The sequence below is a fragment of the Perkinsus marinus genome, assembly GCF_000006405.1.
Source record: "Perkinsus marinus ATCC 50983 genomic scaffold scf_1104296927884, whole genome shotgun sequence".
Lineage (NCBI taxonomy): Eukaryota > Perkinsozoa > Perkinsida > Perkinsidae > Perkinsus > Perkinsus marinus.
The window spans coordinates 203,755-225,800 of record NW_003217015.1 but is presented as its reverse complement, the minus strand read 5'-3'; the positions used below and the strand labels follow the sequence as shown (position 1 = coordinate 225,800).

Here is a 22,046-nt window from a genome sequence, read left to right as displayed (position 1 = left end):
ATGCTGGTCGTCGTCATCGTCGTCGTAGTGGTATTGGCTGCTCATCAGTTGATGTCCCATCTGATACGGCCGACGAATCCTAGGGTGTAGGTAGTAAGATACGGAAGAGGTCCACTGTGGTCCGTCAGATACTTTGATATCGCCGTTGGAGATGTCGGGGTAGGTCGGATGGTCTTTAGGTTGTTCGATGATGTGGTAAGGCAAGTCTCGATGGACCACGGCTCAGTATCATGTTAGTTGCCTATTACTTGTGAGAACTTCCGGGCACTGTGTACAGGGGAGACAGGCCTGGGGTACTGGTTGCGGCCAAGATGGTAGTAGTAGTAGTAGTAGTAGTAGTAGTAGTAGTAGTAGTAGTAGCTCACCTATAGAGTGTATACGGTTCACAGGGGAGGAATTGATAGGGTATTGCTATCGGAGCTGGCATTAAATCTGAGATCTAGCGAAATTGGCTGGCTGCTTAGTTTGGTCGGGATCAGATAGCTGTTGTGTGTTGGTCCAACGACGACATGTTAGGTATCAGAACTCCCGTATGTATCGTATTATCCCCGGCTTTATGTGCCAAGGAGGTGACTTCAATTTCGGCAATGGCGGCATGGGCGAGTCGATCTACGGTCAGTTTATGCGGAATGAGAGGTGGTTAAATTGTCTTAATCGTCTTAATCGTCTTAATGCTTTATAGCCGTCTTCAGATTTGCATTTAGTCACTCGAAGCGTGGTGTATTGAGTATGGCAGATGCGGGATGGGAGTAGGAACTGTCTGGGATGGGTCGCAGGGCATGTTTGTTGTAGCGTTGGTTCAACGCTAAGAGAAAGCGACCACACATATCCCAACGCTGTTGGGATATGTGTGGTCGCTTTCCTCAGCTGAGCTTGGGAGTTTCCCCACGAATTCGAGTAGAAATGTAGAGAATTTCCAAAAAAATTTCCTCAAAACTTTCGTATTGTCACCAACATATGTGTATATCTCTCCCCCCCCATACTCTGGTTTGTTCAGGCACAGCAACAACAGTAATTTCTTTATAACGTTTGGCCCTCAGAAGCATCTAGATGGTAAACATGTTGTTTTCGGTGCGATCGAGCACGGCATGGAAGTAGTAGTAGTAGTAGTAGTAGTAGTAGTAGTAGTAGTAGTAGTAGTAGTAGTAGTAGTAGTAGTTCGGACTGTTGCCACTGTTTTTCATTCGAGTGTGGAAGGTTCTTGATGCTATTGAAAGAGTGGGGACAATTGGAGGCAAGCCAAAGAGACCAGTGATAATACACAAGAGGTGGGCAGTTCATTGGTGTTGAGGTAGAGGGAAGGTGTTGGCAGTGGCGAATTGAATGTTGACTTGTTGCGACGAGAAGCAATAGAGGCTAATGAGAGCTTGCCGCTGGGGTCTGAGGACTATGTGGAGAGGAGTGTGGATAGTTGGGGTAACCCTGATCCTGAGATCAATGACGATGATGGTGTATACTGCATGCCTGAGAGGTAGTAGTAGGAGGGGAGGATAGGAGTTGTGGATGGTGTGGTATGATAGGTTAATTATGCCTGACCAATATTCACCAGTACCTGATCATCTTTTCCGCCGTGCTAAAGGACAATGGGATAATCAACTCTAGCTTGCATGTGATATTGTCCTTGTTGTTGTTTCTGATCGCACTGAAATATGTTGTGTGGCTTTAGTGGTAAAAACAGTCGTCTGTGGTCGTGCAAGGGAGTTTGTGGCGCAGTGACGGTGAGTTTGTCATGGACTTCTTGTATTCTCTCCGATTGAAATATGTCTCTATAGTATGATGCCTCCCCTATCGAGCCTGTCGGGTCGCATCCTGGCATCGAGATGAAGGAGTCCACCACCTCTTAGTGTTGGTCGCTGGTGTTGTAGCTGAGTATAAGTCGTTCGAAATTGAGGGTTTTGGACGCAAGCGGAGGCTACGTCTTGAAGGACGGGAAGGTCAATGATATCGGCTCCTGGCCACGGTGATCACTCGGGGGTGTATGGACAGGCTGTATGTCGGCCGTTGTTGTTAGTGATGGATTGGAGTAAGATGTGTCGTTCTAGCTTGGTCGCTTGTTGAGGGGGAGAGACTATCAGACTGTCGCTAAGTGCATTGAGAGAGGATTTCGGGGAGAGATGGTATGGGTATAGCAATCTATACTGGAGCCTTATCTCGAGATCTCCACACTAGTGCTATGAATTTCATGACTTTCAAACCTCCATTGTATCTCATCTTCATTCTCTTACTTCATCGTCTTGCGTTTGAACCAATGGTACACCTGTATATTGTGGCTCAGAAGCTTATTCGCTGCAACTACGTTTCGAGAGTGTCGGAGTCAGTGAATGTGAATCTCCTCTCTCTCAGTGTATTACTAGAAGATGTCCCTGCCAATGCCATCACCATCACCTTCCTCATCGTCGTCGCCGTTGTCGTCTACGCCTGGAGAAGGCGGAGTGACGGAGTATCAATTGCAGAGTAGTGTCGCTGGGTCGGGCATTACTTATATCCGTGATTGACAGCTAGCGAACTAAGATAGTTCGAGGCGGCCTGGGGTTATTTCGGAACCATAATTCACGAGTAAAAGTCTCAGAATTTTTCCTATCAAATATCTATAGTACGCCTAATCCAGTGGCGGGAGAAATGTGTCGCCAGGCCTTGGAACTTGTCTGAAAGTTGATGCAGCATCTGCCGGTCGAATACTACACGGATCCACTTTTCTAAAAAAACTTCACTTGAACATTTTCTATTCGAAACGCTCCGACCGAACGTTTTCGTGATACTGTGGAGGTCATCTTCATCCCTACTGATCCTGTCAGATCAGCTGCCGAGACCGCCGAAAGTCTACAGTTGCCAGGAGATCGATTTGGAGCTGAAGGCGTTGAAGATTGAGAACCAGATAATTTACAGTATGATCAACAGGTACGCAGCGGAGCGATGCAGAGGGGGGGGGGCGCTTTAGTTGAATCGTATGAAATGTTCCCAATAGTTGTGGTGAACGCCATTGCAACTGATTTAATGTGACATCCAGAAACCTGGAAAACGAGGTATGCATGTGGCTGTAGTGGGCCTGGTGGAATTTTATGGAAGACTCTAGGTTGGTTGCAATACTTCGGAACATCTGGGTCGCGGCAGCTGCTGTTGGAAATTAGTGAATACTTGTGTGTTTAGATTGGAGCTCGAGCGGATGAGAGTTGTAGGGAAAGGCAGTAGTAGTGGTCGAAGGGCTGCTGCCTCTTCCCGGTCTGGTTCGTAGTATTATAATTTCACTCTCACAGCTTCCTCGTGTTGTTGTTGTTGTTCTTGGATGATAGTGAGCAGGGTAGTGTGTACAGTGTTGTTGCCTTGTTGATGGGCAAGAAGACAGAGCAGGAGGAGGTGGTAGGTGAGTGAATATTCGTATGTTTAGATTGGAGCTCGAACGCATCAGAGTTGTGGGGAAGGTAGCAGGAAGCGAAGGGCTGCTGCCTCGTAGTATTATATTTTCACTTTTTCAATTCTCTTGTGTTGTCGGGTTGACCATGGTCGTGTATGTGCTGTATACAGTCTTGTCGTTGTGGATGGGCAAGAAGGCAGAAGAAGGCGTAGTGGTAGAGTTAGGAGGAGGAGGGGCCTCATCGAGCCCTAGAGTGTCCGATGGGTCTATATCGAAACGGAAGAACTCTATTGGGAGCAGCGATGATGGGAGTCGCCGTCACCATCATCACCACCATAAGGATAAGAAGGAGAAGAAAAAGAAAAAGAAGGAAAAGAAAGAAAAAAAAGCTCAGTTGCTGGCAGCAGGTATATTGGGGTCTTAATCGTTTTACGTGAAGTGGCGTAATACTCTGCGATATTCGCGGTGCTATGGAGTAGTCGTAAGATATAATTTTCACTACTAGTGTTTTCATATCACGGATGAAACTCCATTATATTGTCAATTATGGTTGAGGAAGATCATCTTGTTAGGTACGGCGATTGACACGGCTCAGTCGGTTTACTCTACGCGGAGTAATCGAATACGTTTGCGAGGGGTAGGGGATGCAGTGATGGAGGAAACTAAGGGAGATGTGTCTGCTACAGCAACAGCAGCAGGCTCGGCGGCGTCTAGTGTTTCTTCTACGGTAGTCGGTCTGTCTCTTTTGTCGAAGTGGTAGATGGCGGATTTTCAGGCCCTGCCGCCAGGGGTGAGGTTGACGGCATCAGCATTAAAGCAACAGGCGGCGGCAGCAGGTCAGATGCTGCCTTCTAGTAATAATAGTAGTAGTAGTAGTAGTAGTAGTAGTAGTAGTAGTAGTAGTAGTAGTAGTAGTGGTAGTAGACGAGGTGTTGGTATCATAATCTGACCTATCAGGTGGCCGATCTGCACTGCGGATATACTCCAACAAGAGCGCTGCCGTTAATAGTGGAGAAGTGTTGAATAGGCCGATACCAGTCATCGGGGAAACGCAGGTAGGAGGGGGGACTATGACCAGTCGTACTGGACTCTTCTGCAGGACACGGCTACGACCCAGCTTATGGACCTATCGGGGAGAATGAAATTGAAACCGGACCACAGAGATCGGCCGCTTTGGGTGAGCTCCTCCGCATATTCAGAAAGTATCCCATATAACCGTTCAGGTGTGTCCTGATGGCCGCATTATTTTCGAGGCCGGTCTTCATCCGGATCTGTTCGGTCCGGTGACAGATTTTCTCGTTGCTATCGCTGAGCCTATATCGAGACCGTCGTGGGTAAGTCAGCGAGTTTGGCTAGTCGTGCTTGGGAGGAGGCTCTTGGTTCTCTCTCAGGTTCATCACTTCCAAATCACAGTGTTTTCCCTGTGAGTAGAGCTGCGGGGGTTGGTCTGTGTGTGTGGGAAATCTTCGCTGTGCGCAACAGGTACGCGGCGATATCTTTGGGTATGTCTGTGGAGGAGGTTATAGCTGACCTTGATCGTTTCTCGAAGAATGAAATTGATCCCGTACTTCTGGATTACATTCAGCAGAGCGGGTCGAGGATAGGCAAGGTTAGGCTGGTCCTACGCAGAAACAGGTAGCGCCAGTGTTGGGATGTATGTTCGCTTTCCTCACTAAAGTTGAATTTTAGAGTTTCCTTACTGATTATAGGAGTTGGGCACATACGTATGAGTAGTGGCATGTGCGAATTCGGGCGGGAGTTCCAACGAGAATTTCCTCAAAATTTCCATACTATCACCAACACACGTAGATGACCATGTGCATGTGGATGGCCGCCGCCGCCGTTGCTGCTGTGGTAGTCGAATGAGTTGATGTTCATAAGGTACTTCGTGGAATCGAGTGACTTGTCATTACTGAGAATGATCGAGGACAACAGCAAGATAAGGAAGTGTAAATTGGGTCAAATAATCTCTAGTAAGTGTTGGTCGGGGTGGGAGGGGCACATCTCGGGTATCACAAAAACACTAGTGAAAAACATAATCCTCATTTTACTTCGCGAATAACGTATGTAAGCCGTGAAAAACGCGTAAGACACGTGAAATGCTGCGAGTTTCTCACGTGAAATGGGGTCATCTTTCCGGGCTGATTCGCGAAGTGTTCTCAATTCACTTCATATCGCGAATATCACGTTTTTCACATGGAGTATCACGCCACATCGCGTAAAACGGGTAAAAAGTCAATGCATCAGAATGGGGTTTCTGGGATACATGTTACGTGAAGTACGCGCAATCTCTCGAGAGTACGAAACTTTGCAGGACGAGGAGTCCTCAACCATAGGGAGTTTCGAACTGAAACTTTGGGCTGATACCATATCATTCTGAAAGCCCTTTAGATTGCACATACTATAGCTCACAATAAGGCTTAGTAGTCACATTTGACTGGGAACACTGTCCATCGCCGTAGTAATGGTCACCACTGTTCGCTAAGGGGCATTCTGCTTTTTGGCCCCTTGGGGTCGTTGCTAAGATTGCTAAAGTCTCGGTTGATGGTATAGAGGTTGCCTTTAGCGACGACGGCTGAGACCAATCCGGGGGCTGCCAACGCCTCTACTGGCGATAAGATGGCTGCGCAAGTCGTCCACATGTTTGAGATCAACTCGGCTGATGTGGAAACTGTGAAGGCAACTGCGTATGTTGAGCGGAGCGAAGCGACGAATGTTATGGTATTTTGGTAGGTATCGCGAGATTCGGATACCGCTACTGGAGGAGTATGATTTTCGTGATGATGATGACTCCAATTACATCAACATGCAGTTCAGGTAGGGGCGGGGACTATGCATGGGAATAGCCTCTGGTACAGTGTAGGGTCTTCGGAAAGTTGATGCAGTTGTGGTATGGGATAGGGCTCGTTGAGGAGAAATCTGGAATGGCTGATAGTAGTCACTGTGAACTGTAGGCCTACTACGATCGTCCGACCATATCAAGAAAGGTCTCTGCATAAGATGTTCAGTGGCAGTCGAGCCAGGAGTGGTAGGGGCTGCTACAATGGATAAGTCGGGTACCTTTATTATGAGCAGGTATGATAGTGTTACCATGCGGTGCTGGTAAAACACTGGTGGGAATTACAGCAGCGGCTACAATGAAGAAACGAACGATGGTGAGGAGTGACCTGTGGAGAGGGTAAAGTGTTAGTGGTTGCCTTAGGTCTTGACGACTACGGCTGTGGCGGTGGACCAGTGGAAGCGGCAATTCGAGCTCTTCTGTTCGATATCGCCTGATGACGTCATCACGCTGACAGCTGAGAACAAGCAACCTATACCAGAAGATCGGCCGTGCATTCTCATCAGCACGTAGGTCGCGGGTTCGATTCCACCGCCCTCCATCGGTCTCGGCGAATATATCGCATTATATTGCACAAAATAAGGGTATTCGTTCTCCTCGACAGGTACAGTATGTTCTCAGTATCATATGAGAGGATGTCTCGAGCATCGAAGGCGGTCTTTGAGTCCGTCACCAAGCTAGAATGGGGTCTGCTCGTGGCTGACGAGGTGCCGCTGCCGGGCTCTTAGTCCTCCTCAATGCTCCCTACAGGTTCAAGTGATGCCGGCGAAAACATTCCGTTCGGTGGCGACTACGGTTCGAGCCCACTGCAAACTTGGTAAGGAAGATTTTCTGATGCAATTACCGCAAAATCTGTCGTGTGGATTTGCCAGGCCTGACTGCGACCCTTGTTCGAGAAGATGAGCTCGTCGAGGATCTGCAGTACCTCATCGGCCCCAAGCTGTATGAGGCGAACTGGCAGGAGCTCGTCAATGCAGGCTACTTGGCTCGGGTAGGCTCGTATGAGCCATAGAGATTCCTGTTGGTATGTGCGAACGGTCAGGTCCAGTGTATCGAGGTGTGGAGCGAGATGCCTCCTCTGTTTTGGAAGGCATATTTGGAGACCAATACTTACCACGTGAAAAGGGCCCTGTAGGTTTCCCTTGTTGAGTGGCTTGAGAGAGCTCTAAGGTTGGCAGGTATACATCTAATACCAACAAGTTGATGGCATGCGAGTATCTTGTTGCACTGCACGAATCTCGAGGAGACAAAATAATCGTCTTCTGCGATAACGTGGTGTTGTTGAAGGAGATGGCCCAGAGAACCAGAAAGGCCTTTATATGTGGCAGTGTTAGCATGGCTGAGCGAATGGCTTGCATTAGATGTTTCCAGCATAGTGATAAGATCAACTGTATCTACCTTTCCCAGGTGAGCCCCGACCATATTTGAGGTCAGGGGTGTTGAGCTTATGCTTAGGTCGGTGACAACGCCATTGACATACCCAACGCCAACGTGGTCATACAGATCAGCTCACATTATGGCAGTAGACGGCAAGAAGCTCAGAGGCTCGGACGAATCCTTCGACCGAAGGCTTACCGCGATGACGCCGGCTTCAATGCGTATGTCTATGATTTGTCGGCGTGGAGAGGGAGGTGTGATTGGTGTCATGGTCAGATACTTCTATTCGCTGGTCTCGAAGGACACACCTGAGAAAGAGTATGCATTGAAACGGCAGAAGTATCTGGTTGATCAGGGGTATAGTTTCAAGGTGAGGAACTTCTCGGCGATCGCAAGTCTTTGGGTAGTGGTGTGTAGGTCATCGCTGACTTTGACGAGTCAGTGCGAAAGTCGGGGCTCAAGTTCGCCTACAGTGGTCCCGAGGCAGAACAGCACGTCCTTGAAATGGCCCTTGTTGCCGGCGGAAGTGGCGGGGAGTCTGCGAGAGAGGAAGAACAAAATCTCAGTATATGCGACTCTAAGTTCACGGTGAGACTATTATGATCAGCGTACTCAACTCTTAGTGATGAGCGTGTTAGGTTACGGCCGAGGATGAGAAGCAGTACTTGGATCGGTATACCTCGTTGGCGGACTTATCGGGCGGAGGTGCTGGTGGAGGCTACTACCAGCCGAGTGGCGCTCTGCCGTAGGGCCTTATCCACATTATAGCTATACGTTTGATTCCTACGTTACCATAAGTTTCTAAGCAGCTCATGAGAGTTTGTTTTAACCTCGATTGCTGGCGATGATGATGATGATGTGATCGGGAGCTCACTAGGTGTGCAGGACTAGAAGGCCACTGTTCGTGAGCTCTTGGAGGGGCTACTCTTGCTACGGCATTCCATAGTGTGGGGCGAACTGTTCTATATTTAACTATGAGCGGCCGTCGCACTCGGACCATTAAGGCTTCGGCATCGTCATCAGTGCCGACCAGGGGTTCCTCGAAGGTACATGTTCGGAATAACCAGTGTTGTCACCTTATCTGCTTGGATTCAGGATAAGGAGAACAGGGATGACCTGCGAGTTATTGCTACTGGCAGTTTGCTGGGTGATGGTCAGAGATGGAAGAAGAAATATCTCTGTACATCGCATGGCATCCGTCATCCTGTGGATGTTTGCCTTTCAGCCCATTCAGAGGTTTCGACCACCACTGCGAGCCTTCCTGCAGCAGCGGACGAGAAGTCGGCGGGCTACTGTGGTGGTGACACTAGACCTCGCCGTCACAGCTCTAAGGTTGGTCGTTGGTATCGGAATCTCATGGATGCTATCGCTTTTAGGCCAGCTCCTCAGAGGGGAGACAGGATTCCTTCGTTCTAGCTAAGGAGCAAGTGCACATCAACAGAACTCTGACAAATCCTAAGGCCTCTGTATCGGATTTGATCAATGTGGCTAAGACTAACCGTGGGGAGCCCTATTACTGTTGCCAGCAGCAAATATTCGTTTATCGTGTGTCAGGTCTGATGTTCAACACGGTCAATTGGGCGACCCTTTTCCATCGTCTGGCCAGATTCCACGCCAAGGAAGCTGCCACTAATTATCGGCCGGAAATCAAGACTCTTCTACATCAGTGTAGGCTTTCAATATCACCTCAGTAGAATGCCGCTGGCCGTAGGTCGTCTCGAGGAAGACTGCAGTTGTCAGCATCTCGCTAACCTCTCCTGGGCTATGGCCAAGCTCCGTATCGTAGATATGGTTCTACTCCACAGTGTAAGGATAAGACCGTGTCTGAGCCACTGGGGAGTTCGGCGTTTCTCAGGTGGTGGAGAAATCCTTGGCCATGTCCGAGCTGATGAATCCGCCGGACGTGACGAACCTCTGCTGGTCGTTGGCCAAATCTCGGTCATTTCTAGATGAACCTAGCCAGTTTCACGAACTGGAGGAGATCGTCAATGATATGTAGGTGGACTCTCAATGGTCACCTAAGTTCATGAGGAAGTATTCTACCACTGCGCTCGTTTGACAGGTTCTCCTACGTAGTGGGTAGGATGAGGTTGAGTGGTGAAGCGTTCCTTGCGGGTTTCAAACCCGTTGAGCTGTCATCAGTGATGTGGGCCATGGCCACTACAAAGGATATGTCTGCGTACATCGAACAGTGTCCATGTTCTCTGCCTATGCCTTGTTCCTCAGTTCTGTCATGGAGGATTACTCGGAGGTGTGCGACATAACAGCAGCCTATTGTGTGGCTCGCTTATCGGTCGACACCTTCCCGCCGGCATCATTAGCATCTCTAGCCTGGGCTCTGTCTCAAGGAAGAAACGACACCAAGATGAAGAAGAGTGAGAAGGTTTTCTTTCATCCTCGCGATAGAATTTCAATATTCATCGTCAAAATTCCGGTTGCCTTCGACTATTCAGACGGGAATTGTGGAATTTGGTTTCCCATCGTCGCAATGTTTCAAATCGCGGAAGCTTACACCACCGAAATAGTGCTTGATGACCACCATGATCAAATCAAGATGGATTCGCAATAGTAGCGAACATCTATATGATGATTGTTATTGCACAAGTATAATACTTGAAGTATTCAATATTCCAACTTTGCGAACTATCCATTCGCTGCGAATGATTCGCAGAGCTTTCCAGCGACTGCTGATGGAATTTATGCCGCATCGTCCTCGATCGGGGCTTGTGGTGCCCGCTATGTGTGATCATTCCCTTGTTATTGCTATGTGCGGTGGGTCGTCTGAAGAGACTGTTCCCGAGTTCCTCGGAGGTGGAAAGTCCACCGTGGAAATTCCACGCAATGCTACTCCACCGTGGAATAGCATTGTGTGTTGAACATACGACACTCACAGTTGCTACTGGGTGGGACCTTCATTTAGTTCTTCTCGTCTTAGCCTTGTCGCTATATAGGGTTCGTCTGCCTAGATAGGTGTTATCAGCCGGCTAGGAGAATTAATTGTGGGAGCGGAGCTGTCCCGGGAGGATATAGCACGCCTGGCTAGCGTCGAGCTTATCATCCCTGGCAAAATATTGCTATTCATCCACACTCATAATTTGCCCTCCGAAAGGAATGCCATGCTGAATTACCTTGCCAAGGAGATGCAGTGTGATGCATGAAGGGATATCGCTCCATATCGGTAGGTTGGACAAGAGCTTCATATCTCGAGTCAAAGCCGAGAAGGGCCGTCACGCTGGACCTACCATGAATGATGCAAAATATGGACAATGTCTATCGGACACCTGCTGGGTCACACCAGGACCGATGGTCCTGGACCGTTATTGTTGCTGAGGCTCTTCCCAAGGACTTTTCTACTTCGTCCGCTTTGAAGAGTATCCCGATACTCTTAAGAGTCTTCGATACTCTTGAGGAGTACGAAACTCTCCGAGCATACGCCGGAAAACACTGCAGGGTGTCTTCACCATCAGTAAGGAGAAGCCAATGGCTTGAGATGCAGGGTGGAACTTGTGAGTTTACCTCACAGCTCACATATATAAATACATCACGCGGTTGGAGCTTTAAACTCCGAGTTTATGAGGTATTATTTCGCTGACACTATCATCATGATAGTATCATGAAGGTGTGCGGCATGGGGTACATCACTATCTACTGGGACGAAAGCAACTTGAACCTCTTTTACAGCAGACCCATGGCTGGACCTGGAGGGGCGAACGTGCGACTGTGACAGAGCCTCCGACCAAGGGCCCAAATATACACATGATAGGTGCAATGGCGTATGATGGGATGATGATGCTAATCAAGACCTGGTGAATAAGATATTCCGATAACAGCCAGAATAGATACAGTTATGCAGTCTTTTGGCAGCAAAAACTGGTTTTGAGTAGTTACTTCCGGTTGCAGTCGGTGAGTTGCGTGAGGTCTCACCCAAAGTTCACTACAAGTTCCATAAGATATTAGATGATACTTGGTTATAGCGAGCTAAATCTCCGATTCTTGATCATGGAATAATCGAGCTCATGGGGGAGCGTGGACTCTCGAGTTGAGAGTGTTTGTTCGAGTTTGGGATCATGGCACTGATACACGACATGATCCCTTTCAATTGGTTGAATTGTAGCAAGGTCGTCTCGCGCGATCTCCGAGTGCAGGAGACTGCTGCAGGGTTAATCCTAGTCTGTCGGGGGTTCTGCTTCATGATCAATGAGAACTAGGGCACTACTGCCAAACTTTGAATGCATAATATATTCGATGAATTATATATTCGCTCTTCAGACTCCAGAAGGAATCCAGGAGCTCTCACTGTGCTCATGAAGCGCTCGAGCGAGCACTTCTGCAGTCGTGGACGCTTATTATTCAAGCTCAAGGCGAAGGATCTGTCCGAGTTGCTGTGGGCCATAGTAGGATGCGGAGTAGTACATGAGGAATTCCTAGATAAAGTGGGTGGGCTAGACTCAGATGCTGTCACTATCTCATACTCTCTCAGGCCTATCATAGTATTGAACTTGTCTTACGCACAAGCCAGAAGCCATTCGACGCCTCAGCTGTTCCGGGGCTTCTTCGAGCAAGTAGGGTTCTGCCTAGACTGATGTCGCCTTCAGCATGCCTACTCAGGTGCTGCGGCGCTGCGATTAAGCTCTAGTCAGGGCACCGGCAGATCTTTGAGTGCACTTGGACCGTCTACTGAGCCGAAGTCGTGCAGCTCCATCTCGACCTCTACGACCGAGTCGGCTAGACGGTGTCCAATGTCTCGTCATCTGTTCGAGAAGCTGCTAGACGCTATCTGCGACGAAGGCATCGGGTGTTGCTCGGCAGAGGAGAAAAGTAGACGAGGACTGTGTTGCCCGAGGCTCCGCAGTCTACTGCTTTCAGATCACCTCCCTGAGTCCATCGTTATACTCTTAAACCACTTCAACGCGAACGACTCGGGAGCAGATAATCGAGACTGCTTCGACAAATGCTCAAAATTGGCGCAACTTCTCGCACAGGATTTCGTGGGGCGCGAAGGTGGGTCACCATAGATGATTTTGACCATTTGAATATGGTGGCATACTTGTTGCTAGGTGCCGACTGGACCGCGCATGGCGTGCTCGGACTGGTCGAGCTCTCAGCTTCAACACACTTGAAATACCAACACATTGTGGCGACCTTCAGTGAGACGTTATCCCCCGAATGTCTCCGTCATGAACTCATTCAGACTCTAATGCGAGCACCTCGTTGAAGGGGGCCATCGACAGTATTGAAGACTTCGTTGAGCTACTGTATGTCGTTGACACTTCTGGCATTGAAATTAAATGGGAAGCGATCGAAGCTGCTGTCACCGCTGTTGCAGCAGGGGCGAGCCGTGAGTATCATCCCTCCTGTGGTGGCTGATTCCAGGCTTGTTAGTTACTCGTCGCGGTCTGGCTCGTTTGGCTTTCCTCGCTGCCTTCTCGCCTTCCAATGCGTTACGAATCCTACCGAGAGGACTGATGGATGTGCTGTGCTCGCTGGATGTTCATACAAGCATTGGAGGATCCAAAAGCTATTACGGAGATGATGCCGTCTTGTCGAGGCTAATTTGTGTGAGTCTGTTTGAATTCGGTGCGAGACCTAACGCTGACGAGGAATATGTATCTGTTAAACCTCGTTTTTTCGGTGTTGAATAGCAAGCCAATATTTATAGGAAAATCGCTTGGCAGTGCCGCAACAGCTTTGAGACGGCTATGTTAGGCCTAGTCTTCATTTTGATAAAACTCGCGGAGAAAATCTCGGAGAACGTTAGACTTGTTGCGGACGAACTATGAAGTTCACTGTTATCTACCCCTCAGGCACTGTCACGAAGTGATTCCACGCGGTCCGATGAAGTCCTCGCTGAAGTACTCTGTGAGTTATTAGGGAGCAAGGATGAGATGGAGTGGTCTGATATCCATACGTTAGCAGCCGTTCAGGGGCTGGACAGGTGCGCCAACTCTCCTCTACTTTGGTACGGTGAGAACGTATCCGTCTCAGGATGTCGCCAGGAATGCTGTCTTCGTTTGTATTTGACAATCTGGTCTTGATTTCACAGCGACTCGAGGAGCTATCTAAAAGCATCAGTCCAACCGAAAAGGTCCGTGCGCCTCAGTCATCTCGACTGGTCTTGAGAGTGATGCATTCAGGTCCTGGCGGAGATGACGCTGGACATCGTAATTAGAGTCATCGGCAGCGACAGACTCTCCTCCCGCATCACCGAACATCCCCGAGACTTCTGCTGCCCGGTCATGTTTTGAATGTATAAAGTATAATAGTTGTGGCCCTCTGAGTCTACCTCCCGACTTCGACGATGTGGAAGAGCTACAATATTGTAGTCTTGTTGTTTGCTCTGAAGCTAAAGTATTCATCAGTCCTTCAGTCGTGTCTAGGAAGGAACTGCTCGCTCTACAGCGCGCGCCACGCCCTAAATCGGGGCCTCTGATTGTCTACAGTATCATTTGATCGATTCGTAAGGATGGGGGTCTCCAGTAGGAAAGACTTGAGGTGCCTCAGGTACGTACTACACTCTTGCGTATGCAAGCGTTATATGCTGAACTGTCTCCATCGGCCGACCCCTCGAAGATTGTCGATGATATTGATCTTCTTGAGTGCTGCCATTGAAGATAGCAGAGTTAGATAGAGCACATAGACAGCTATAACTTTACAAGAGTATGAAGTTAGAATGTTTCTCTTCAGCATAACACTCTTGAGTTTTTCCGAAGTCAATCTTGGGTAAGGTAGGCCGTGCATCGACCACGTTGATATAGAACCACGCCGCGGTGAGTAGCAGACACATGTGCAGCTGTTCACAACGTAGATGATGAGTGATGTTACCACTTCGAACTCGGGCGGTCCCGACAAGGTTGAAGAGAGAGCAAGCCAGTCGAAGGATTCAACATTTATAATGGTAGATAGTTGACCTGTGTCGGTTGGAAAATCCGTGACATACTCTCGAATGAGAAATGAACGGCTACTTGAAATGTGGAACAATCGGGCGCTATTGAGTTGCCTGGAATACGAGCCCTCTACTTAGAGTTTCGCGAACCGCTTCGAATCCTCGCAAGTCGCAACAGCCAGGAACGAACATGAAATTAATTCCGCAGGACAGAAGCCCACGATGGTGGAGATTGTAGGATCGAAAATTATTTATGAAGTTATGTGAGTTCCGCTGATCAGGTGTCGTGGTTGTCGAGACTTGAGGAAAACACTGCAAGTCAGTTGCGAGAAATTCACGTAAAATTTTCCCAACTAGAAGAGGAAGTCGCTGAGGTGCCACAAGACCGACTGAATGATCCTATTAGCTCTTCCTACGCTCTCAAGTTACGACGCGCTTCCCGTCATGAACGCGATGAAGGATCGGCTCGGCCGGAAGTCAGTAGGAATGCTGAAGTCAACGAATCCAATGACGCTGCAGTAGTATCAGTGTAGATGACTCGAATCGGATTACTTTATCATGAAAGAAACGGCACATCCATCTGATAATATTTCCCATCAGGTGAATGCCCGATTGGCTCGCCTTGAATCCACTGTGGCAGAGCTTGGTTATCGTGAGGACGAAAATGAACTCCGAGAGGAGTGGCTGCTCACACTTGCTGAAGAGAAACTGTGTCGGTACGAGGTCAGTGCGTGGTGGTGCTGGGGCTGAAGGCCCTTCCTCATCAGGCGCCTCGACGACCTAGCCATACCGCAACAGATCGAAGAGATTCGCGCGAGGCAGAAGGCGGCGGAAGAGTCTCCTTCGAAATCGAGACAGGCCTCGGATTTGTCAGTCGTCGTCCCCATCTTGGTAACGACCGCATCGGGACGATCAGATTCTCGGAGTCCATAAGGGCATCAGTGAAACAGTGCAGCAAGGCGACTAACGGTCTGCAACGGGAACTGAATAAACTCAAGAAACAGGTTGAGGTGACAGTAACAGAATGTCAATCGTGAGATTTCAACTGTGAACTGTTCCAGGAGGTTGTCACTTCTGGGTCGGGACAAAGCCAGTTAATGTCGCGGTCCTCTGTCAGTAGTGAATGCCCCTCTGAGGAAGTGCAGCGGACAGCGTTAGGAACAGAGCGCTAATTTCTGGGGGTATAAGTTGCGATTTCAGGAGGAATCTACTAGCGTCACCGGGATTAACGAAGTTGATCGACAACGCTGTAGCTAAGCATGTGAAGTCCAGTATGGAAGTTTGTAAATTAGAGAAGGAGATGAGCGCCTCTCGAAGGTCGATGGAAGTAACATGACCCTTTGAATGGTTTTGCTGATGACTTCAATCTTGATCTCGAAGGTTCTCGAACATAGAGTGGCTGTGATGAGGAGAAAAGCTGATCAGAGTTGTCGGGCGGTTGATGAGCTGAAGGCAGACATTCGTGATGAACAATCCGTGATGCTGGTCAAACTGTAGCAACAACTTCATGTCGTGTGCGCCTCAAAACTGATGTCGTAGGCGTGAGGTTATCGAGGCTCATAGCAAGCCAGTGAGTATCGCGCAAGAAGTGGAAGGTCGAGTCCAAACTAGTATAAGAAAGATTCACGAAGTATGCCCGTGGACGATGTGAACACTGAAATCATGTTCAGGAGATGAGAGCCATCCTGATGAGGCTCGCCACAGTAGAGAACGAGTGTTATGAGCTCCGGTACAATTCTGACGATATGATAAGGGCCGACCTAGACGATCGCCTAGTGGTGCTTGAGAAAGCTATTGCTACTCAATACAACCACGATCGTGCCCCTCCTGTGAAGGATCGTTATTCCATGGATGTAAGCCGACCTCTCCGCAGTCGAAGATTTATCATCTCTTCAGACACCTCAATCGGTCCCTTCTCTCCATCCATCGTGTCCAGATGAGCCGGTTTGTCCCGTAACGTCAAGAATCAGTGCTACTCCGATCCTTGGTGACGAGTCGAGCATATGACCCCACTATGAAGCCTCATCGTGACATATGACAGTCTCGGGAGCGGTATGGGTGTTAACTCAATATGTTCTTTCCTTGTCAGACGGTCAAGCTTCATCGTCTGCACGAAGTTCTGAAGACGCAGAGGTCTCATCTCCTGTAGAATTCAGTCCACTACCGACCGAAGCCTGGGTGGGAAGCAGGCCGATCAACGCATCCCAGAAGTATTACTGGAACCAGCGCTCACATCTATCCCTGAAGTAACCGTCTCACGATTGATCATGAGAGCATGCCTCAGCGTCTCTATATCCAAGATAATACTGTTTGCCTTTGAGTTTCTAAGTGAGATGGTCGAACGGATTCACAGAGGTGGCGATAAGACCCAAGTCATTAACGCGAGTTGAGTCAATTTCGCATTACTATTTCGATAAACTGGTGGTTCACTGGGCTATAATAAATCGTGCAAGAAGCACTACCTTACGTGCACGACGGCAAAAACCCAAGTGTAAGTTTAAATAAGTCTTACCAAACCGTTGACGGTGTTGGACTTTAAACTGACATACACCGTCAAGTAGTCCTCAGACAGGTTTTGCTTTTATTCTCTCACTCGCCATCAGGTAAATGGTCAGACGTGCGGCCTAGCGGACTCGCATAGTGCACGAAGCTGGCGGCATATGTGAACCCAGAGACTAGGCCTTCTGGGTCCCCGCAGTTTCTAGCAATAACGCGCAAGGCTGTTTCCAGACCCGACACTGATATCGGACCGACTTCGCCGAGCTCCTGCGGGTCGTAACCGGCCAGCACGGGTATAGCGAGTATAGCAGCACCAATCGGCTGGTCGTTGAGTACCAAAGCGACACGGGGCGGACTCCAGTTGACACGTTGTAGTAATATCTCTCGCCCGTTGAAATCAACCTCAAACGGTCTATTCGCAAAGAGTATCTTCATGATGCCGCCGCAAATCTCATATTCAGAACGAGTAAGGTGTAGCATAAGGATCTTGCCACTCGTTAGATCTTCGGCGTGAATAGAGACCTGCCTCAGGTGGTTTTCATAGGACCAGCGGTCTACCTCTGGTCCAGAGGCTCTGGAAGAATGGCGCGCCATTCCAACCCGAGGTTGGCCTCGCCATTTCCCATTATACAAGTCAAGTAATTTAGACCGACCCCAGTCCACAGATACCCAGTATTAGACTCGCTGACGAGACCGAACTGTCTCGTAACTGTTTCTGCAGATAACTTGGACTCCCCGGTCGAGGGTAGTCTTTCGATAGCTACCCCCGGCTCGATAGGCGCACGCAAGTTATAACGTGTTACGATGGCACTAATCCGGCCGACGTCAGCGCTGACCTCTACCCCCACAGCTGAGGACGACTGCACGACGTTGTGCAACCCTTCGACAGAGCGGCCAAGCCTGATGGTGACGCACTTGTCGCTGGCGACGACGTAGTTACGGTAACCGGTTACATCAGCTAACGCATCAGTATTGGGCGGACTCCCGAGGACATGAACGACCCTTCCAACCTTCCAGGTCTGGACGTTCGGTCCCCTGAATTCCCCGGTGTAACTACGCTCATCAAGGATACGACTGATGTAGGTGCCCAGGCCTGGCACGCTTGTATCATCAGCAGAGTCCCCAATGGAGGAGATGCTGTCGAGGATAGGCAGAGACATACTTACGGTAAATAAACTCTTAAAGTCCAAATAAAGCAAGATAGCGACCTCACTAGGGACCTTAAGATAAAAGTAAACTCCCAAACCCAACTCACAGCACTCTCTCTAGATAAACTTACTAACACTTTTAATGTAACCTTACCCCGAAGGGAGGTAGCTTATAGCTGGGTCCCAGGTTCATTTTTTGGCTCGCAAAATGTCCTCCCCCGACTCGCGGCCTTCACGTGGCGAACCGGATGAGCCGCTCGCTGTCTCTTCGACAGCTGATGCGGTGACCGACAGCAAGCGGACAGGACGACGCCGTGGGACGCGATCACAAGACGCCCTGAGGAGGCGGCGGGCGGCAAGAGCTGCCAGGCGTCGACTCAAGCGCCAGCGTACCCGGGCACATCGCGATAGTTCTGAGAGGCCGCCTCTCAGAGGCGTAGGACACCCTCAGTTACTGCGAATTACAGTCCTCATAGTGGTGGATCCACCAGGTCGTACTTCCGTAGGGACGTAGACCCCAGTGTGATACGCATGTACACCTGGAACGTACGTTCTCTATTAGGATACGCCAACAGGTTGGCAGTCGTTGAGTCCTTGAAGGCGATCGGGAGTGATGTCCCAATAATCGCCCTACAGGAAACTCGACTACGAGAGGAAGTGCAAGGAGAATCGCAAGGGGATCACATCCTCCACAGCTCTCCTGCACTACGCGGAATCGGTGGAGTGGGTTTCCTAGTCCATCCCAATGTCAGGGTTCAGTCGTGGGTATCTGTTTCAAATAGAATAGCTCACATCACGCTGAACAGTGGCATAACCATTGTTGTGTGCTACGCTCCCACAGAGGTAGCGCCGCAGGGTCAAAAGGATGAGTTTTGGGATGTTGTCGAAGAAGTGGTGAGACTAGAACGTCCGGAAATTGTCTGCGGTGACTTCAACGCCAGGCTAGGCGTTCCTAGCCTCAAAGCTGACGCCAACCTGTTCAGGCCTTGTAAGTCACTCGCTGAAGCACTTGTGGTGGCTAAGGAGTTGTTTAAAGCTCCTATCCCTACTGTGCCGAGAGCGCCAAAGATATTTACTTGTTCACGTTGTGAGCGCTGTGGCAAGAAATATTTTCGGGCTAGCAATCTTGCTAAACACATGGAGAAGTGCGACGCGCAGCCTCCATCCTCTGTGAGAAGTGGCTAGTAGGGGCTGGTTCCATCAGACGTTCTGCCTTTTGGGCCCAGCCTCTGGGGGTTTTTAGTGGGTATGGTCATGCGAGTCCCACAGTATCCTTCTGAGGGCCACACCTCCTAAGGTTCTCCGTAACCGGATTTTCCCCCCACAGGCTGGTAAATGCGTCAAAAAAAACAAAAAAAAACTCGCCATCAACACCACCTCTTGAGAATACTTTCATTCTATAATCCTTTGAGGATGTCGGTTTCAATCTTGCATCAAAGAGTCATGTCGGTTCGCGCACGCAAGTCATGATTCGTCATATGCCAACGCAATCGGTTGGATTTCCCATAACACGACAGTTGTAGATACCCATCACGTCAGCTCAACTTGGAACAACACAACAGGAAATCACAATAACAGGAGACCACCATCTGCAATGAAGTCCTCATCAGTGCTGCAAAATATGTGCTCGCTTCCCTCAGCTGCTGAGCTCAATAGTTTCCTCAATGATTATAGGAGTTCATATACGAATCGAATCGAGAGAATATATACGATCGCGGACAGAAACTAAGAGAAATTCTCTAAAATTTCCTCAGAGTTTTTATATTGTCACCAACACTTGTGGTTGGTCATGTGTATATTTTACCACGCTGGTCCTCATGCTCACATCTCGATTACCATCTCACAACATCTCTCCATCCCAAATCTTCAGTCATTCGAATCTACTTATAGGAAAACGCTGCTCATGGCAAAACCATCACCGGCGTTTCGTAGCAAAGTCCATCGATCAACCTTCTAGTTGACGCGTGAGGAGCCCGACGCAGCATCGACGACCCGCCTCCCTGTACGCTACGGCCCATAGCAACATGATGATGGCAGAACTAAGACAAAATCGACCTGCTTTCCGACCAGTATTGAACAAACTCAAAATGAGAGGTGGATGAAAATGAGATATTCCCCCGCCTTCATCATTCAGGGTTGAAATTGAGTAGAACAATTGAAGAAATTACAGATACATCTACAGGTGATCGGTGGCCTCCAGAAATCACAGGACCAATCGAGACAGCACCGACGAGAGACCAGATACGGATCGAGACCAATAGAAATACAATCCAGCACACTAGCGTCTTCCAGAAACAATGAGGCTTGTTCACGCCGACAAAAATTTGTTATCCTGGACGCCCTGGGAATTCCTCCTAGCATGAGGAGCTCTATCGAACAGATCCGAGAGCTCTTCAAGATTAAGGTTAAAAAGCAGATATTCTCATACAATTATTGCTACCATCTCTATCCTTACCACTATCGACCCTCGGCCTTCTCGAGGACCTTCGAGGCGACTGAACAGAAGAGGCAAGCTCCAACCGAGCGGTAACTTTTACAGATTCACTTTTGCCAGCGATTGACATTCTCGATAATCATTCAAGCGCACATGTCGTATAATCTCCCACATGACAGTATCACCAGAAGAACGCCTCATCATTCAAGGCCGCGATAAGAACTCTATGGAATCAATAGAAAGTCTTTCCTCGACGCCAAATTACCGGATCAGACCTCCGACGGCTCTTCCATCTCCTATCCACACTATCCACTATCACTGGCCTATACGGCTCCTCAGTGGCTTCCGATGACGACACTACAGTCGGGCAATAGTCGCTCATCTCAGATGAGGTCATCTCCCGCAGTTCGTGGATAGGCGTCAGAGGGGTTGTTGTATAATGCAACCTAACGAGGCACATGCACTGCACTCTTCTACTACCACTGCTACACCAAGTCCAGGTCAACTTGATGGTTTGCCCGAATTTTCGATTTTTAACCTACTATTCTTGAAGAAATGCCCATTTTTCACGATTTCGCCCTGTGCTTTTCATTTAATTTTCATGAAGTTCTAATAACAGAGCTCATCATTTCATCAGTAACGCTAACTTTCACGACACGAGACGGACCTGTAGCCGAAAGCTGCAACCACGAAACACATGCAGAATCGAAAATGTCTCAGTCCTGAGATCGTTTCCTGAGATACCACACTGCAGATCTCCTTCAGAGGGGCAGTGAATTGTCCAGCTGTGTGGTTGTGCCACTAAAAGCCCTAAAGACCCGCGATTGTACTCCTTGTATAGTGAATAGACTCTCCGATGGTCGAGTTTGGTAGTAACAATAAGAATATTGTTCTCATGATAGCACCGTCTAGCATCTTCATCATATGAGGATCCAATCAAAGGATATCACCAGCCATTCTATTCAAATTCTGTGTGGAAAAATCAAGAAAATGTGCATTTTTCAAAAGATTAAATTGACCTGGAAATGCTGTAGTAAGAGTGGTCTATTATCCTAAGGGGGACTACCCCTCCTACTACCGTCTGCCATATCGGCCTGGTTGCTGCTGCTGCTGTTGATCTTGTTGTTGAGTATGGTACATCGATCCACCATAGAGAGGTGGCTTTGTGCAGGTATGAGGCTTTTGAACATCGCCGCCACAGATAGTACTTCCTGCAACAACAACAACGACAGACGGCTGCTGCTACTGTTGAGAAGCAGATCACCCTTAGTACCGACACTGTAGTACGAACCAACAGGGGAAGAGTAACAAGTTCGACAACATCTCCTCGAAGAAGGGCAAGCTCGTATGAGAATCTTCTTGGGATAGCCTGTCATCAACTACTTTATACTCCTCATAGCACAGGGACAGTAGTACTAGGGTTGGTATGATGTTTATCACTTCCATCTTCATCTTCATGAACCTCTACACATATAAGACTAGCAGCACACCCCATACTTGATAATAACTCCTAC

The 22,046-nt window shown here is 48.8% G+C and overlaps 6 protein-coding genes across 6 annotated transcripts; 3 read left to right on the top strand and 3 right to left on the bottom strand.

Moving 5' to 3' along the window:
• Pmar_PMAR010095 (peptidyl-prolyl cis-trans isomerase D, putative) lies at nt 1-1,602 on the top strand (the record flags this gene model as incomplete). The annotated part of the gene is made up of 9 exons (XM_002788518.1): nt 1-86; nt 129-195; nt 238-314; nt 517-636; nt 693-749; nt 998-1,094; nt 1,198-1,268; nt 1,313-1,471; nt 1,521-1,602. 9 exons carry the CDS (start codon nt 1-3, stop codon nt 1,600-1,602), a joined length of 816 nt encoding a protein of 271 aa, XP_002788564.1.
• Nucleotides 1,603-3,327: 1,725 nt separating this feature from the next.
• On the top strand, nt 3,328-8,317 carry Pmar_PMAR010094 (DNA helicase, putative; the record flags this gene model as incomplete). The annotated part of the gene is made up of 22 exons (XM_002788517.1): nt 3,328-3,361; nt 3,523-3,759; nt 3,925-3,989; nt 4,470-4,529; nt 4,576-4,686; nt 4,744-4,775; nt 4,835-4,987; nt 5,234-5,325; nt 5,919-6,039; nt 6,086-6,169; nt 6,307-6,380; nt 6,428-6,507; nt 6,555-6,700; nt 6,796-6,898; nt 6,942-7,008; nt 7,064-7,182; nt 7,234-7,322; nt 7,370-7,598; nt 7,647-7,789; nt 7,845-7,938; nt 7,986-8,156; nt 8,207-8,317. The coding sequence occupies 22 exons, from the start codon at nt 3,328-3,330 to the stop codon at nt 8,315-8,317; spliced, it is 2,415 nt and encodes an 804-aa protein (XP_002788563.1).
• Nucleotides 8,318-8,542: 225 nt separating this feature from the next.
• Nucleotides 8,543-9,567, top strand: Pmar_PMAR010093 (hypothetical protein; the record flags this gene model as incomplete). Its single annotated transcript, XM_002788516.1, has 7 exons — nt 8,543-8,614; nt 8,664-8,748; nt 8,794-8,900; nt 8,945-9,068; nt 9,123-9,236; nt 9,280-9,374; nt 9,424-9,567. The coding sequence occupies 7 exons, from the start codon at nt 8,543-8,545 to the stop codon at nt 9,565-9,567; spliced, it is 741 nt and encodes a 246-aa protein (XP_002788562.1).
• Nucleotides 9,568-17,040: 7,473 nt separating this feature from the next.
• Pmar_PMAR010092 (hypothetical protein) lies at nt 17,041-17,430 on the bottom strand (the record flags this gene model as incomplete). The annotated part of the gene is made up of 1 exon (XM_002788515.1): nt 17,041-17,430. One exon carries the CDS (start codon nt 17,428-17,430, stop codon nt 17,041-17,043), a length of 390 nt encoding a protein of 129 aa, XP_002788561.1.
• A 74-nt stretch (nt 17,431-17,504) lies between these two features.
• On the bottom strand, nt 17,505-18,110 carry Pmar_PMAR010091 (hypothetical protein; the record flags this gene model as incomplete). The annotated part of the gene is made up of 1 exon (XM_002788514.1): nt 17,505-18,110. The coding sequence occupies one exon, from the start codon at nt 18,108-18,110 to the stop codon at nt 17,505-17,507; it is 606 nt and encodes a 201-aa protein (XP_002788560.1).
• Nucleotides 18,111-20,503: 2,393 nt separating this feature from the next.
• Pmar_PMAR010090 (hypothetical protein) lies at nt 20,504-22,027 on the bottom strand (the record flags this gene model as incomplete). Its single annotated transcript, XM_002788513.1, has 5 exons — nt 20,504-20,593; nt 20,798-20,978; nt 21,611-21,743; nt 21,806-21,901; nt 21,949-22,027. The coding sequence occupies 5 exons, from the start codon at nt 22,025-22,027 to the stop codon at nt 20,504-20,506; spliced, it is 579 nt and encodes a 192-aa protein (XP_002788559.1).
• Nucleotides 22,028-22,046: the final 19 nt, after the last annotated feature.